General features: G+C 42.0%; 1 protein-coding gene across 1 annotated transcript in view; it reads right to left on the bottom strand.

Annotated features, from left to right (window-relative positions):
* The window catches only part of CLRN2 (clarin 2), a 32,743-nt gene extending 16,236 nt beyond the window's left edge, over positions 1-16,507 (bottom strand). The window contains exon 1 of the mRNA XM_075333587.1: positions 16,165-16,507. Within this exon, the coding sequence (XP_075189702.1) occupies positions 16,165-16,417 (253 nt within the window). The 5' untranslated portion in view covers positions 16,418-16,507. The remainder of the gene's footprint in view (positions 1-16,164) is intronic.

Below are 16,507 nucleotides of genomic sequence, written 5' to 3'. Positions count from 1 at the left end.
AATGCTTCGGCTGATCACTGGGTTGACAGTCATCTCAGTCGATTTTCCCATACACAGGAGCGCTCGCTTAGCTGAGTGTCCTGTTTTCTATGACACAGCCTCAACTGACGTGATCAGCTGCCTAGAGTAGGACATGCGCGATTGACATCTACAGTAGACTGTTGGCGCCAACATATATATTAGAGTGTGGGTCAAACCTGTCAATCTCGGCGTGTTTGGCCAACATAAGTCTAATGTGCCTGGGGACATTCACAGTTAGGGTACCCTCACACTAGCGTATCTGATGTTTATTCGGATAGCACTCAAACCAATATACTATAAGGCAGGGCTGACCAGCGCTTTGCTTCTAATGCCGAGAAACAAAATCTCTGCATGATGCGATTGACAGCATATATTGGACGGCGCACACTCAGACAAGTCAATGGGTCCGTGCAAAACATTGGACTGCACTCTGATGTCATCCGAGTGCAGTCTGATATAAACAATGGAGAAGATGGAGAACATTAAGTTCTCCATCTTCTCCTCACCTGTGCTCTGATTCTCACACGCAAGCAGAGTTTGAGCAAAGTGTCATTTTGCATAACACTGATCAACTCAAAAAAATCATCAGCAAAGGTAATATGTCTGTTTTATGGAGTTTGATGTGCTGATTCCAAAAATATGCTTCATTTTGCTCTTTCACATAAAGTTTCAGAGATAGAAGTATTTTTGTTATTACGTTATTTCTGCATTTTCAATGTATGCTGGTCTTTGTGACTGGTTGAATATGACGAAAGTGGCTATGCCATTTGCTGTACCCATGGTTTAGAGAGAACCCAAAAATCATAGTGATGACTGCTACTTTTGTTTTGTCAAACTGAAGGGCTTTTCTACAAAGAACAAACATAAGATTAATTACCCTGAACTTGAATCCGCGTGTAGGCCAGTTCCTTGTGATGGTACCTTGCCAGTTCCTGTACCACCATTGTCTGTATTGGATGAAAATTAAGTAGAATATGAAGACTATGGAGATGAAGCTACTGGCGAAGACATAGAGACCTCAAGTCAAGATGAGTATGTAGCTGATGGAGCTGATGGAACAACCGAGCAGCCAGAATGCTTTACTCAACATGTATTAAATGATCTCATCAGAGACCTTTCATTGACAAAAGATAAAGTTGAACTTCTTGCATCTAGGTTGAAACAGAAGAATCTTCTTCATGATGATGTCAGTGTGTTATTACTGAAACAGAAGTAACACTAACACAATTTTTCCACAGTTGATGGACCAATACTGTAACAATGGGAATGGCCTCTTTGAAGAACTGAATCAAGAGTATTTTGTTGAAGATTGGCGATTGTTTATTGACTCATCCCAGAGAAGTTTGAAATCAGTGTTGCTTCACAATGGAAATAGGAAACCATCAATCCCTATTGCTCACTCATGTCATCTAAAGGAAAATTATGAAAATCTGTCAGTTGTTTTGGATGCTATACAATATAAGCATCATCAATGGAATATCTGTGGAGATTTGAAAGTGATTAGTCTGCTAATGGGAATGCTAGGAGGCTTCACAAAATATTGTTGCGTCTTGTGTTTATGGGACAGTAGAAATACAGTAGAGCATTGTGTTCCTCATGATTCAGGACAGAGAAACATGTATGCTAAAGGTACAGACAATGTTCAGCATAATCCGTTAGTTGCTCCAGCAAAAATCTTTCTTTCTCCACTACATATAAGGTTAGGATTGATTAAAAACTTTGTGAAAGCCAAAGACAAATTCACAAGGGTTCCAGTACATTGCACAGAAATTCTCCAGTAATTCACCAGCAAAACTGAAGGAAGGGGTATTTGTTGGTCCTCAGATCAGAGAGCTTATGAGAGATGATGTGTTTGAAGGAACTCTATATGATAAGGAATTGAGATCTTGGAAAAGCTTCAAGTGGATATGTGAAAACTTCTTAGGAAAAAAATAAATCTCCAGAATATGTTGAAGGTGTTGAGGAACTGCTAAATGCATACCTGTGTCTTGGATGTCGCGTGTCTCTGAAAATTGACTTTTTGCATTCACATTTAAGGGGGCTTTACATGGTAGCGATATCGCTAGCAATTTGTAGCGATAGCGAGCGTGTAAGTACCCGCCCCCGTCGCGCATGCGATTGTTTGTGATCGCTGCCGTAGCGAACATTATCGCTACGGCAGCGTCACACATACTTACCTAGTCGGCGTCGGCGCTGTGACTGCTGAACAATCCCTCCTTTAAGGGGGAGGAACGTTCGGCGTCACAGCGACGTCACCGCAACGTCACTAAGCGGCCGGCCAATCAAAGCAGAGGGGCGGAGATGAGCAGGACGTAACATCCCGCCCACCTCCTTCCTTCCGCATTGGGGCCGGCGGCAGTTAAGGAGACGTTCCTCGCTCCTGCGGTGTCACACACAGCGATGTGTGCTGCCGCATGAGCGATGAACCACCTGGATAAACAACCCTTACCGATTTTTGAGTTTGGGACGACCTCTCCATGGTGAACGATTTTCACCATTTTTGAGGTCGCTAACGACCGTGGGCAGTAAAATTACGTCCTAAATGACATAATGTTACTGCCCGCGGTTTGCCGGCGGCAGCATGCTGCGATCGGCGCACATCTCAGCTGATTTTCACAGCTGAGATGTGTGCCTGCTAGGCACGAGCAGAATCGTTATCTGCTCGTGCCGATTAACCCCTTATATGGCGCTGTCAATACGTGACAGAGCCATTATAAGCACGATTGCGGTAATGTTTTCCTTACCGCCCGATACCGGAAGTCACGTGACGCGATCACGTGACTCCCGATAGTTGTCATGGTAGCACAGGGTCATGTGATGACTCCTGTACTACACCTGACTTGGTTTCACGTTCGCTGTGATCAGCAGATACTGCAGAGCGATCGGAATGCTGATCGCAATAGCCCCCTAGGGGGACTAGTAAAATAAAAAAAAAAGTTAAAAAAAAAGTTTTAAAAAATTAAAAAAAAACAAAAAAACCTAACAGTTCAAATCACCCCCCATTCGCCCCATTGAAAATTAAAGGGTTAAAAAAATAAAAAATATACACACATTTGGTATCGCCGCGTTCGAAACGCCCGATCTATCAAAATATAAAATCAATTAATCTGATCAGTATACGGCGTAGCGGCAAAAAAATTCCAAACGCCAAAACGATGTTTTTTTGTCGCCACAACTTTTGCGCAAAATGTAATAAGAGGCGATCAAAACGTAGCATCTGCACAAAAATGGTACCGTTAAAAACGTCAGCTCGAGATGCAAAAAATAAGCCGTCAATGAGCCATAGATCCCAAAAAATGAGAACGCTACAGGTCACGGAATATGGCGTAAAACGTGCGCCACTTTTTTTGGACAAACTTCCGATTTTTTTTAACCCCTTATATAAAAGAAAACCTATACATGTTTGGTGTCTACGAACTCGCACTGACCTGAGGCATCACAACCACACATCAGTTTTACCATATAGTGAACACAGTGAATAAAATATGTCAAAATCCATAGTGCTATCGCACTTTTTTTGCAATTTTTCAGCATTTGGAATTTTTTTGCCATTTTCTAGTACACTATATGGTAAAACTGATGGTTTCATTTAAAAGTACAGCTCGTTCCGCAAAAAATGAGCCCTCACATGACCATATTGACTGAAAACTAAAAAAGTTACGTCTCTCAGAAAAAGAATGGCGAAAAAAAAAAACGGAAAGCGAAAAATCGGCCGGTCGTGAAGGGGTTAAGGTCGCTAGTCAGTGTCACACGCTGCGATATCGTTAATGACACCGGATGTGCGTCACTAACAACTTGACCCCGACGACCAAACATTAACGATATCGTAGCGTGTAAAGCCCCCTTTAGATTCCCGCAGATTACTGTTGGATGTTATATAGGGACAACCGTGAAAAATCGTATCAGCGACAGTCTAATGTCAGCACTTTTAATTTCTGCTCATATTTTGGTTTCTATTGTACATGTGAAATTATTTTGGTTCAATAAAAACTGTTTTGTAAGGTGAAGCGTTGTTTTTTTTCTGATATTTAGATTACTGTTCTCTTAATGTCGCCAGTATATTTCCTATACCTTATAATAATGATGCTGCTCCAAGGAAACTATATGTGCTACAGAAAAACTATACATTTTTGAAATCAGGACAAAAAAATGATTTAGAAAAGTACAAAGTTACCTGCGATAATTACAAATAAATATTTTTTCGTAGACCTGTGTAATCAGGCCGATTCTCTTGCATGAGATATCATGTGCTAATGTGAGCGTACCCCGACTCCGAAATCTGCATGTTAACTTATTTATGTACATATTGATGGTGTACAGTTAGGTCCAGAAATATTTGGACAGTGACACAAGTTTTGTTATTTTAGCTGTTTACAAAAACATGTTCAGAAATACAATTATATATATAATATGGGCTGAAAGTGCACACTCCCAGCTGCAATATGAGAGTTTTCACATCCAAATCGGAGAAAGGGTTTAGGAATCATAGCTCTGTAATGCATAGCCTCCTCTTTTTAAAGGGACCAAAAGTAATTGGACAAGGGACTCTAAGGGCTGCAATTAACTCTGAAGGCATCTCCCTCATTAACCTGTAATCAATGAAGTAGTTAAAAGGTCTGGGGTTGATTACAGGTGTGTGGTTTTGCATGTGGAAGCTGTTGCTGTGACCAGACAACATGCGGTCTAAGGAACTCTCAATTGAGGTGAAGCAGAACATCCTGAGGCTGAAAAAAAAGAAAAAATCCATCAGAGAGATAGCAGACATGCTTGGAGTAGCAAAATCAACAGTCGGGTACATTCTGAGAAAAAAGGAATTGACTGGTGAGCTTGGGAACTCAAAAAGGCCTGGGCGTCCACGGATGACAACAGTGGTGGATGATCGCCGCATACTTTCTTTGGTGAAGAAGAACCCGTTCACAACATCAACTGAAGTCCAGAACACTCTCAGTGAAGTAGGTGTATCTGTCTCTAAGTCAACAGTAAAGAGAAGACTCCATGAAAGTAAATACAAAGGGTTCACATCTAGATGCAAACCATTCATCAATTCCAAAAATAGACAGGCCAGAGTTAAATTTGCTGAAAAACACCTCATGAAGCCAGCTCAGTTCTGGAAAAGTATTCTATGGACAGATGAGACAAAGATCAACCTGTACCAGAATGATGGGAAGAAAAAAGTTTGGAGAAGAAAGGGAACGGCACATGATCCAAGGCACACCACATCCTCTGTAAAACATGGTGGAGGCAACGTGATGGCATGGGCATGCATGGCTTTCAATGGCACTGGGTCACTTGTGTTTATTGATGACATAACAGCAGACAAGAATAGCCGGATGAATTCTGAAGTGTACCGGGATATACTTTCAGCCCAGATTCAGCCAAATGCCGCAAAGTTGATCGGACGGCGCTTCATAGTACAGATGGACAATGACCCCAAGCATACAGCCAAAGCTACCCAGGAGTTCATGAGTGCAAAAAAGTGGAACATTCTGCAATGGCCAAGTCAATCACCAGATCTTAACCCAATTGAGCATGCATTTCACTTGCTCAAATCCAGACTTAAGACGGAAAGACCCACAAACAAGCAAGACCTGAAGGCTGCGGCTGTAAAGGCCTGGCAAAGCATTAAGAAGGAGGAAACCCAGCGTTTGGTGATGTCCATGGGTTCCAGACTTAAGGCAGTGATTGCCTCCAAAGGATTCGCAACAAAATATTGAAAATAAAAAAAATTTGTTTGGGTTTGGTTTATTTGTCCAATTACTTTTGACCTCCTAAAATGTGGAGTGTTTGTAAAGAAATGTGTACAATTCCTACAATTTCTATCAGATATTTTTGTTCAAACCTTCAAATTAAACGTTACAATCTGCACTTGAATTCTGTTGTAAAGGTTTCATTTCAAATCCAATGTGGTGGCATGCAGAGCCCAACTCGCGAAAATTGCGTCACTGTCCAAATATTTCTGGACCTAACTGTATATAGTTTTGATGGATGAATCAAAAATTCCTTAATTCCTCAAATGCTATTGTGAGGGTAGCCTGGGCTATAGGTTGTTTGATCAAATGTAATAAGATTATCTGTATACGTAAATAATCAAAATATAGATGTTGTTGCATAATTATCTGTGTGTCTATATGACAATCGCACAGACGCCATAATATGATTCTAAGCTGTATGTTCAAGAGGGGGTTAACAAAGATAATGAAGCCATAATGAACAATGAACAGTGAAGGCTTTTATAATAATAAGTAAAAGTCTTATTAGTGGTTTCACACAAAGAAGGAATGTGTTATCTGTGGGATGAAATGTGTGTTTCTATGTTCCTACGCTCCTCCCTGAACCTCCCTATACGGTTTTGATGTATGAGAAAAGACAGATTTTGATACTTTTGTACATGTCTGAAGGTTGAAATGTTATACTAATATCTGAGCTATTCATTACACGAGTCAGTCACCTATACTGACTCAAAGAGTGAACACAGTTTCTGTGGTCATTGCTTCTGAGTTATATATTATATCTGTACAGATAGCTAATTTGGCCCCGTCCTCTGGATCTACCTTAAACAAAGATTCCATTAGGAGTCTTACCTAAATTTTTCCCTTTCGTTTTACAGTGGCACATTATGCAACCAAAATACCAAAACGATAAGTATCAAGTTTATAGCAAAGACGCAAAAGCTATTAATTATGAATTAAAATTGGCCATATATATCAGATAGCTCTTGTCCAAACACTCACTATCTCTCCCCCCCATACACATCACATGGGCACATGAGAAAGAGGAAAAAGTCGCTGCCAGAAGCTTCATATATTTCCTGAAAACAAAAGGATCGGGTGTTTAAATTTCAACTTTTCGATCCTTCTCGCCCGCATATTTTCCTTATGCAAAAGCAAGGGAAAAAGCTTAAAGGGAAGGGAGGAAGCTTTAAGGGAACCGGTCACCAGTTTTTTGCCCTATAAGCTGCGGTCACCACCACTGGGCTCTTATATACACCATTCTAACATTCTGTATATAAGAGCCCAGGCCGCTGTGTAGAACATAAAAAAACACTTTAAAATACTCACCTAACGGTCGCGTTGTGGTGGAGTTGGGCCATACGGGCGCCTCCTTTTTCGGCCATCTTCGTCCTCCTCTTGAAGCCTTTGTGCATGATGCATCCTACATCATACACACTCGCCGATCCCGCACAGGCGCACTACAATACTTTGATCTGCCCTGCTCAGGGTAGATCAAAGTGCGCCTGCGCCGGACCTCAATGACAGCGAGTGTGGATGACGTAGGACGTGTCATGCACCGTGGCTACAGAAGAAGAAGAACAAAGATGGCTGAAAGAGGCAGTGGCGGCACTGGACAACGGAGACACCCATGTGACTAGAATCCACCACAGCGAGATCGTTAGGTATTATAAAGTGTTTTTTATGTTTTACACAGCAACCTGGGTACTTATATACAGCATGTTAGAATGCTGTATATAAGAGCCCACTGGTGGTGGCGGCAGCTTATAGGGCAAAAAACTGGTGACAGGTTCCCTTTAACAAGCGATGACTACAAATTTCCCATTGTCTAGCTTTGTTGCTTTATCACAGCTTAATATACCATCATCTTACATAGAAGCATTCTAGAGATGAGATGTTGAGAATACATCAGGGACTGGACAGAAGACGACAAGCGGACCAGGACAGGTTAAGGCTGGGTGAGTATGATTATTTAAATTATTTTTCTATGTTTATTATTTGCATCAAATAAGTTCAAATCAAATTGAATTTTCCAAAAAAAGCAGCCCGCACGCAAATATGGACACTGCCACCACCAGGTTTCATTGTGGACACCACGTATTTTCTAAATTCATTTTTGTAAATGTATGGTGCCTACAGTGAAACGTGGTGACCTGATGTGAGGCTGCATGAGTAATGCTGATGTCAGGTGCTACATTTCATTGATTGTATCAGGAATTCCCAGATGTTCTGCTCTATAGTGAAAGAAAAGATGCCTTCATCACTACGTGCTCTTGGTAGAAGTGCAGTTTTCCAACATGACAATGATCCTATACACAACTGTTACACTTCTGAAAAAAAACAGGGTGAAAGTGATTCAGTGGCCGAGTGTCTCCTGATCTGGACCCAATTGAACACCTATAGGGAATTCTGAAGAGACAAGTTGTCATCATTCTCCATCAAGGCTCTAAAAGAGGTCGCACTTGAAGAATGGAAAAAAGATAGATGTTGCAATATGTCACCAATTCATACATTCCAGACCTAGAAGACTTGATGCTCCCCTTAAAAATCATGGAGGTCCTACAAAATACTAGATAAATTAGTTTTTGATGTGGAGTGTATTCATTTTTGCATCAACTAATTTGAGTACAATTGACTATTTTGTAGCAAAAGTTATCTTACCTTTACTTTCATGTTATGGGTTAAAAAATGTTACATGAAAACTATATGAAATCCTTCCTGTGTTCAGTGAGATATTGATTAACATCTTAGTTTTCAAAGGGGGTGACTCATCTTTGCTGAGCACTGATTATATATTATATTATATATTATTATATATATATATAATAACATAAAGATAGAAATTTTAATGTTATGGTGAAAAATCAACAAAAAGTGGGACACAATTGTGAAGTTGAACGAAATTTATTGCTTATTTTAAACTTTTTTAATAAATAAATACCTGAAATTTGGGGCGTGCAATATTATTCGTCCCCTTTAAGCTAATACTTTGTAGCGCCACCTTTTGCTGCGATTACAGCTGCAAGTCGCTTGGGGAATGTGTCTATCAGTTTTACAAATCAAGAGACTGAAATTCTTGCCCATTCTTCCTTTGCAAATAGCTATACGATGGATATGTTTATTTGTGAACCATTCCATTTATGTTTGGGATCATTGTCTTGTTGGAGGACAAATCTCCATACCAGTCTCAGGTCTTTTGCACACTCCAACAGGTTTTCTTCAAGAATGGTCCTGTATTTGGCTCCATCCATCTTCCCATCAATTTTAACCATCTTCCCTGTCCCTGCTAAAGAAAAGCAGGCCCAAACCATGATGCTGCCGCCACCATGTTTGACAGTGGGGATGGTGTGTTCAGGGTGATGAGCTGTGTTGCTTTTATGCCAAACATATCGTTTGGCATTGTGCCCAAATAGTTCGATTTTGGTTTCATCTGACCAGAGCACCTTCTTCCACATGTTTGATGTGTCTCACAGGTGGCTTGTGGCAAACTGTAAACGACACTTTTTATGGATATCTTTGAGAAATGGCTTTCTTCTTGTCACTCTTCCATAAAGGCCAGATTTGTGCAGTGTACGACTCATTGTTGTCCTATGGACAGACTCTCCCACCTCAGCTGTAGATGTCTGCAGTTCATCCAGAGTGATCATGGGCCTCTTAACTGTATCTCTGATCAGTCTTCTCCTTGTTTGAGATGAATGTTTTGAGAGACGGCCGGGTCTTGGTAGATTTGCAGTCGTATGATACGCCTTCCATTTCAATATGATCGCTTGCACAGTGCTCCTTGGAATGTTTAGTTTTGGAAATCTTTTTGTAACCAAATCCGGCTTTAACCTTCTCCACAACAGTATCACAGACCTGCCTGTTGTGTTCCTTGGTCTTCATGATGCACTCTGTGCTTTAAACAGAACACTGAGACTATCACAGAGCAGGTGCATTTATACAGAGACTTGATTACACACAGAGGATTGTATTTATCATCATCAGTCATTTAGGATAACATTGGATCATTCAGGGATCCTCAATGAACTTCTGGAGTGAGTTTGCTGTGCTGAAAGTAAAGGGGCAGAATAATATTGCATACCCCACTTTTCAGTTATTTATTTTTTTTAAAAGTTTAAAATAAGCAATAAATATCGTTCAACTTCACAATTGTGTCCCACTTGTTGTTGATTCTTTACCATAACATTAACATTTTTATCTTTATGTTTGAAGCCTGAAAAGTGGGGAAAGGTTGAAAAATTCAAGGGGGATAGTAACTGTCTCTCTGTCTCTCTCCCAGTCTCTGTCTGTGTGTCGCTGTCTGTCTGTCTCTTTCTTTGTCTGTGTCTATGTCTCTGTCTGTCTGTTTCTATCTCTGTCTGTATTTGTATCAGTATGTCTGTCTCCATCTCTGTGTCTGTCTGTCTCTCTCTATCTCTGTGTCTGTCTCTATATGTGTGTCTGTCTGTCTCTCTCTTTCCCCATCTGTCTTTGTCTCTTTCCCCGTCTCTCTCTTTCCCCGTCTGTCTCTTTCCAGGGCTGTCTCTTTCCAGGTCTGTCTCTTTCCAGGTCTGTCTCTTTCCAGGTCTGTCTCTTTCCAGGTCTGTCTCTTTCCAGGGCTGTCTCTTTCCAGGGCTGTCTCTTTCCAGGGCTGTCTCTTTCCCGTCTGTCTCTTTCCAGGTCTGTCTCTTTGCCCGTCTGTCTCTTTGCCCGTCTGTCTCTGTCTGTCTCTTTCTGTCTCTCTCTATTCGTCTCTCCACCGAGATCATATTACCTCACACATAAGCTTCTTATAATAACAGTTTATTTTGTTCCTATAGCAACCACTGACAGTTGCTATTAAAAGCATTTAGCTCCCACCTCCATTCAGTTTAATGGATGCAGGATTTTGGAGAGTAACTATAAAGCGCGGGTTAAATTTGGGGTGTTTGTGCAAAATTTTGTGATTGTAAATGCGATGGTGCAAATTCCTTTAGCGGACATACATACATACATGCACACATACACTGAGCTTTATATGTACATATATATATATATATATATATATATATATATATATATATATATATATATATATATATATATATATATATACACACATATATATATATATAGTGCAGACCAAAAGTTTGGACACACCTTCATTCAAAGAGTTTTCTTTATTTTCATCACTCTAAAAATTGTAGATTCACATTGAAGGCATCAAAACTATGAATTAACACATGTGGAATGAAATACTAAACAAAAAAGTGAAAATATGTGTTATATTCTTTTCTATTCTATTCTTCAAAGTAGCCACCTTTTGCTTTCATTACTGCTTTGCACACTCTTGGCATGCTCTTGATAAGCTTCAAGAGGTAGTCACCAGATATGGTCGTTCAACAGTCTTGAAGGAGTTCCCAGAGATGTTTAGCACTTGATGGCCCTTTTGCCTTCACTCTGCGGTCCAGCTCACCCCAAACCATCTCGATTGAGTTCAGGTCTGGTGACTGGAGGCCAGGTCATCTGGCGTAGCACCCCATCACTCTCCTTCTTAGTCAAATAGCCCTTACACAGCCTGGAGGTGTGTTTGGGGTCATTGTCCTGTTGAAAAAAAAATGATGGTCCAACTAAACGCAAACCGGATGGAATAGCATGCCGCTGCAATATGCTGTGGTAGCCATGCTGGTTCAGTATGCCTTCAATTTTGAATAAAGCCCCAACAGTGTCACCAGCAAAGCACCCTCACACCATCACACCTCCTCCTCCATGCTTCACGGTGGGTACCAGGCATGTAGAGTCCATCCGTTCACCTTTTCTACAAAGACACGGTGGTTGGATCCAAAGATCTCAAATTTGGACTCATCAGACCAAAGCACAGATTTCCACTGGTCTAATGACCATTCCTTGTGTTCTTTAGCCCAAACAAGTCTCTTCTGCTTGTTGCCTGTCCTTAGCAGTGGTTTCCTAGCAGCTATTTTACGATGAAGGCCTGCTGCACAAAGTCTCCTCTTAACAGTTGTTCTAGAGATGTGTCTGCTGCTAGAACTCTGTGTGGCATTGACCTGGTCTCTAATCAGAGCTGCTGTTAACCTGCGATTTCTGAGACTGGTGACTCGGATAAACTTATCCTCCGCAGCAGAGGTGACTCTTGGTCTTCCTTTCCTGGGGCAGTCCTCATGTGACCAGTTTCTTTGTAGCGTTTGATAGCTTTTGCCACTGCACTTGGGGACACTTTCAAAGTTTTCCCAAGTTTTCGGACTGACTGACCTTCATTTCTTAAAGTAATGCTGGCCACTCGTTTTTCTTTACTTGGCTGCTTTAATCTTGCCATAATACAAATTCTAACAGTCTTTTCAGTAGGACTATCAGCTGTGTATCCACCAGACGTCTGCACAACACAACTGATGGTCCAACCCCATTTATAAGGCAAGAAATCCCACTTATTAAACCTGACAGGGCACAACTGTGAAGTGAAAACCATTTCCAGTGACTACCTCTTGAAGCTCATCAAGAGAATGCCAAGAGTGTGCAAAGCAGTAATCAAAGCAAAAGGTGGCTACTTTGAAGAACCTAGAATATAAGACATATTTTCAGTTGTTTCACACTTTTTTGTTAAGTATTTCATTTCACATGTGTTAATTCATAGTTTTGATTCCTTCAATGTGTCTCTACAATTTTCAGAGTCATGAAAATAAAGAAAACTTTTTGAATGAGAAGGTGTGTCCAAACATTTGGCCTGTATATACGTATATATATATATATATATATATATATATATATATATACATATATATATATATATATATATAAAATAAAGGTATATGCATATTCTTTTGGATGAAGAGGGGCAAATGGCTATGTTGGACATATATACTAAGAGCTTTCCCACTGCATAAACCAAACATCCACTACACAGTGTGAACGGAACGCACAATGAACTTTGCTTTTTCTTAATTATAATCCTCCATACAGGGAAATGGGTCTTACATAGCCCTCCATACAAAATAATGAACCCCATATTGCCCTCCATACAGAGTAATGGGCCACACATTGCCCTCCATACAGAATAATGGGCCCCACATAGTCCTCCATACAGAATAATGGGCCCCACATAGTCCTCCAAACAAAATAATGGGCCCCATATAGCCTTCCATATAGAATAATTGGCCTCATATAGCTCTTCATACAGAATAATTGGCCCAACATAGTCCTCCATACAGAAAAATGGGCCCCACATTGTCCTCCATACAGAATAATGGGCCCCATATAGCCCTCCATACAGAATAATTGACCCAACATAGTCCTCCATATAGAATAATTGGCCCAACATAGTCCTCCATACAGAATAATGGGCCCCACATTGTCCTCCATACAGAATAATGGGCCCATATAGCCCTCCATACAGAATAATTGGCCTAACATAGTCCTCCATACAGAATAATGGGCTTCACATAGCCCTCTATACAGAATAATTGGCCAAACATAGCCCTCCATACAGAATAATGGGCCCCACATTGTCCTCCATACAGAATAATGGGCCCCACATAGTCCTCCATACAGAATAATGGCCCCACATAGCCCTCCATACAGAATAATGGGCCCCACATAGTCCTCTATACAGAATAATGGGCCCCACATAGCCCTCCATACAGAATAATGGGCCCCACATAGTCCTCCATACAGAATAATGGGCCCCACATAGTCCTCCATACAGAATAATGGGCCCCACATAGTCCTCCATACAGAATAATGGGCCCCACATAGTCCTCCATACAGAATAATGTGCCCCACATAGCCCTCCATACAGAATAATGGGCCCCACATAGTCCTCCATACAGAATAATGGGCCCCACATAGCCCTCCATACAGAATAATGGGCCACATAGCCCTCCATACAGAATAATGGGCCCCACATAGTCCTCTATACAGAATAATGGGCCCCACATAACCCTCCATACAGAATAATTTGCCCCACATAGTCCTCCATACAGAATAATGGGCCCCACATAGCCCTCCATACAGAATAATGGGCCCCACATAGTCCTCCATACAGAATAATTTGCCCCACATAGCCCTCCATACAGAATAATGGGCCCCACATAGTCCTCTATACAGAATAATGGGCCCCACATAGCCCTCCATACAGAATAATTTGCCCCACATAGTCCTCCTTACAGAATAATGGCCCCACATAGTCCTCCATACAGAATAATGGGCCCCACATAGTCCTCCATATAGAATAATGGACCCACATAGTCCTCTATACAGAATAATGGGCCCCACATAGCCCTCCATACAGAATAATGGGCCCCACATAGTCCTCCATACAGAATAATTTGCCCCACATAGTCCTCTATACAGAATAATGGGCCCCACATAGTCGTCCATACAGAATAATGGCCCCACATAGTCCTCCATACAGAATAATGGGCCCCACATAGCCCTCCATACAGAATAATGGGCCCCACATAGTCCTCCATACAGAATAATGGCCCCACATAGTCCTCCATACAGAATAATGGGCCCCACATAGTCCTCCATACAGAATAATGGCCCCACATAGTCCTCCATACAGAATAATGGGCCCCACATAGTCCTCCATACAGAATAATGGGCCCCACATAGCCCTCCATACAGAATAATGGGCCCCACATAGTCCTCCATACAGAATAATGGCCCCACATAGCCCTCCATACAGAATAATGGGCCCCACATAGTCCTCCATACAGAATAATTTGCCCCACATAGTCCTCCATACAGAATAATGGGCCCCACATAGTCCTCTATACAGAATAATGGGCCCCACATTGCCCCCCATACAGAAAAATGGGCCCACATAGCCCTCCATACAGAGTAATGGGCCCCACATAGTCCTCCATACAGAATAATGGGCCCCACATAGTCCTCCATACAGAATAATGGGCCCCACATAGCCCTCCATACAGAATAATGGGCCCCACATAGTCCTCTATACAGAATAATGGGCCCCACATAGCCCTCCATACAGAATAATTTGCCCCACATAGTCCTCCATACAGAATAATGGCCCCACATAGTCCTCCATACAGAATAATGGGCCCCACATAGTCCTCCATATAGAATAATGGACCCACATAGTCCTCTATACAGAATAATGGGCCCCACATAGCCCTCCATACAGAATAATGGGCCCCACATAGTCCTCCATACAGAATAATTTGCCCCACATAGTCCTCTATACAGAATAATGGGCCCCACATAGTCGTCCATACAGAATAATGGCCCCACATAGTCCTCCATACAGAATAATGGGCCCCACATAGCCCTCCATACAGAATAATGGGCCCCACATAGTCCTCCATACAGAATAATGGCCCCACATAGTCCTCCATACAGAATAATGGGCCCCACATAGTCCTCCATACAGAATAATGGCCCCACATAGTCCTCCATACAGAATAATGGGCCCCACATAGTCCTCCATACAGAATAATTTGCCCCACATAGTCCTCCATACAGAATAATTTGCCCCACATAGTCCTCCATACAGAATAATGGGCCCCACATAGTCCTCCATACAGAATAATTTGCCCCACATAGTCCTCCATACAGAATAATGGGCCCCACATAGTCCTCCATACAGAATAATGGACCCACATTGTCCTCCATACAGAATAATGGGCCCCACATAGTCCTCCATACAGAATAATGGGCCACACATAGTCCTCCATACAGAATAATGGGCCCCACATAGTCCTCCATACAGAATAATGGACCCACATTGTCCTCCATACAGAATAATGGGCCCCACATAGCCCTCCATACAGAATAATGGACCCACATAGTCCACCATACAGAATAATGGGCCCCACATAGCCCTCCATACAGAATAATGGGCCACACATAGTCCTCCATACAGAATAATGGGCCCCACATAGTCCTCCATACAGAATAATGGACCCACATTGTCCTCCATACAGAATAATGGGCCCCACATAGCCCTCCATACAGAATAATGGATCCACATAGTCCTCCATACAGAATAATTTGCCCCACATAGTCCTCCATACAGAATAATGGGCCACACATAGTCCACCATACAGAATAATGGGCCCACATAGCCCTCCATACAGAATAATGGGCCCCACATAGCCCTCCATACAGAATAATGGGCCCCACATAGCCCTCCATACAGAATAATGGGCCCCACATAGCCCTCCATACAGAATAATGGCCCCACATAGCCCTCCATACAGAATAATGGGCCCCACATAGCCCTCCATACAGAATAATGGACCCACATAGCCCCCCATACAGAATAATGGGCCCCATATAGTCCTCCATATAGAATAATGGACCCACATAGTCCTCCATACAGAATAATGGGCCCCACATAGCCCTCCATACAGAATAATGGGCCCCACATAGCCCCCCATACAGAATAGCATCATAGTCACAATAATAGTGTACTCACTCTTGAACGTGAAACTCCGCTTTCCCAATCCACATTGGCGCACTTTGCCCCCTTGAAAAAGTCCATAGTAGATATCCCCAATAAACTTGACCAGCTCCGGATCCGAAGCGTTGACCAAATCAACTCCTGTCTGACATAGTGTCTTCCCAGTCATCCATTTTTGTGTCGCCATGGCAACAACGATCAGCAAGAACGACACGAAACTTAACGCAGAAGCTAAGGAGAATATGGTTTTCTTGAAGCACCCCGGCATTATAAAATGTTCAAGAAATCATCCCTGGCACTGCCGTGCAGTGAGGACACTGCGTGTTGCCGCTCACATATCTTGGTCGGTGCAGGGCCT

Source organism: Anomaloglossus baeobatrachus, chromosome 1, assembly GCF_048569485.1.
Source record: "Anomaloglossus baeobatrachus isolate aAnoBae1 chromosome 1, aAnoBae1.hap1, whole genome shotgun sequence".
Taxonomy (NCBI): Eukaryota; Metazoa; Chordata; class Amphibia; order Anura; family Aromobatidae; genus Anomaloglossus; species Anomaloglossus baeobatrachus.
Note: the sequence above shows the minus strand (reverse complement) of the source record. Positions and strands in the feature narration are given on the sequence as shown.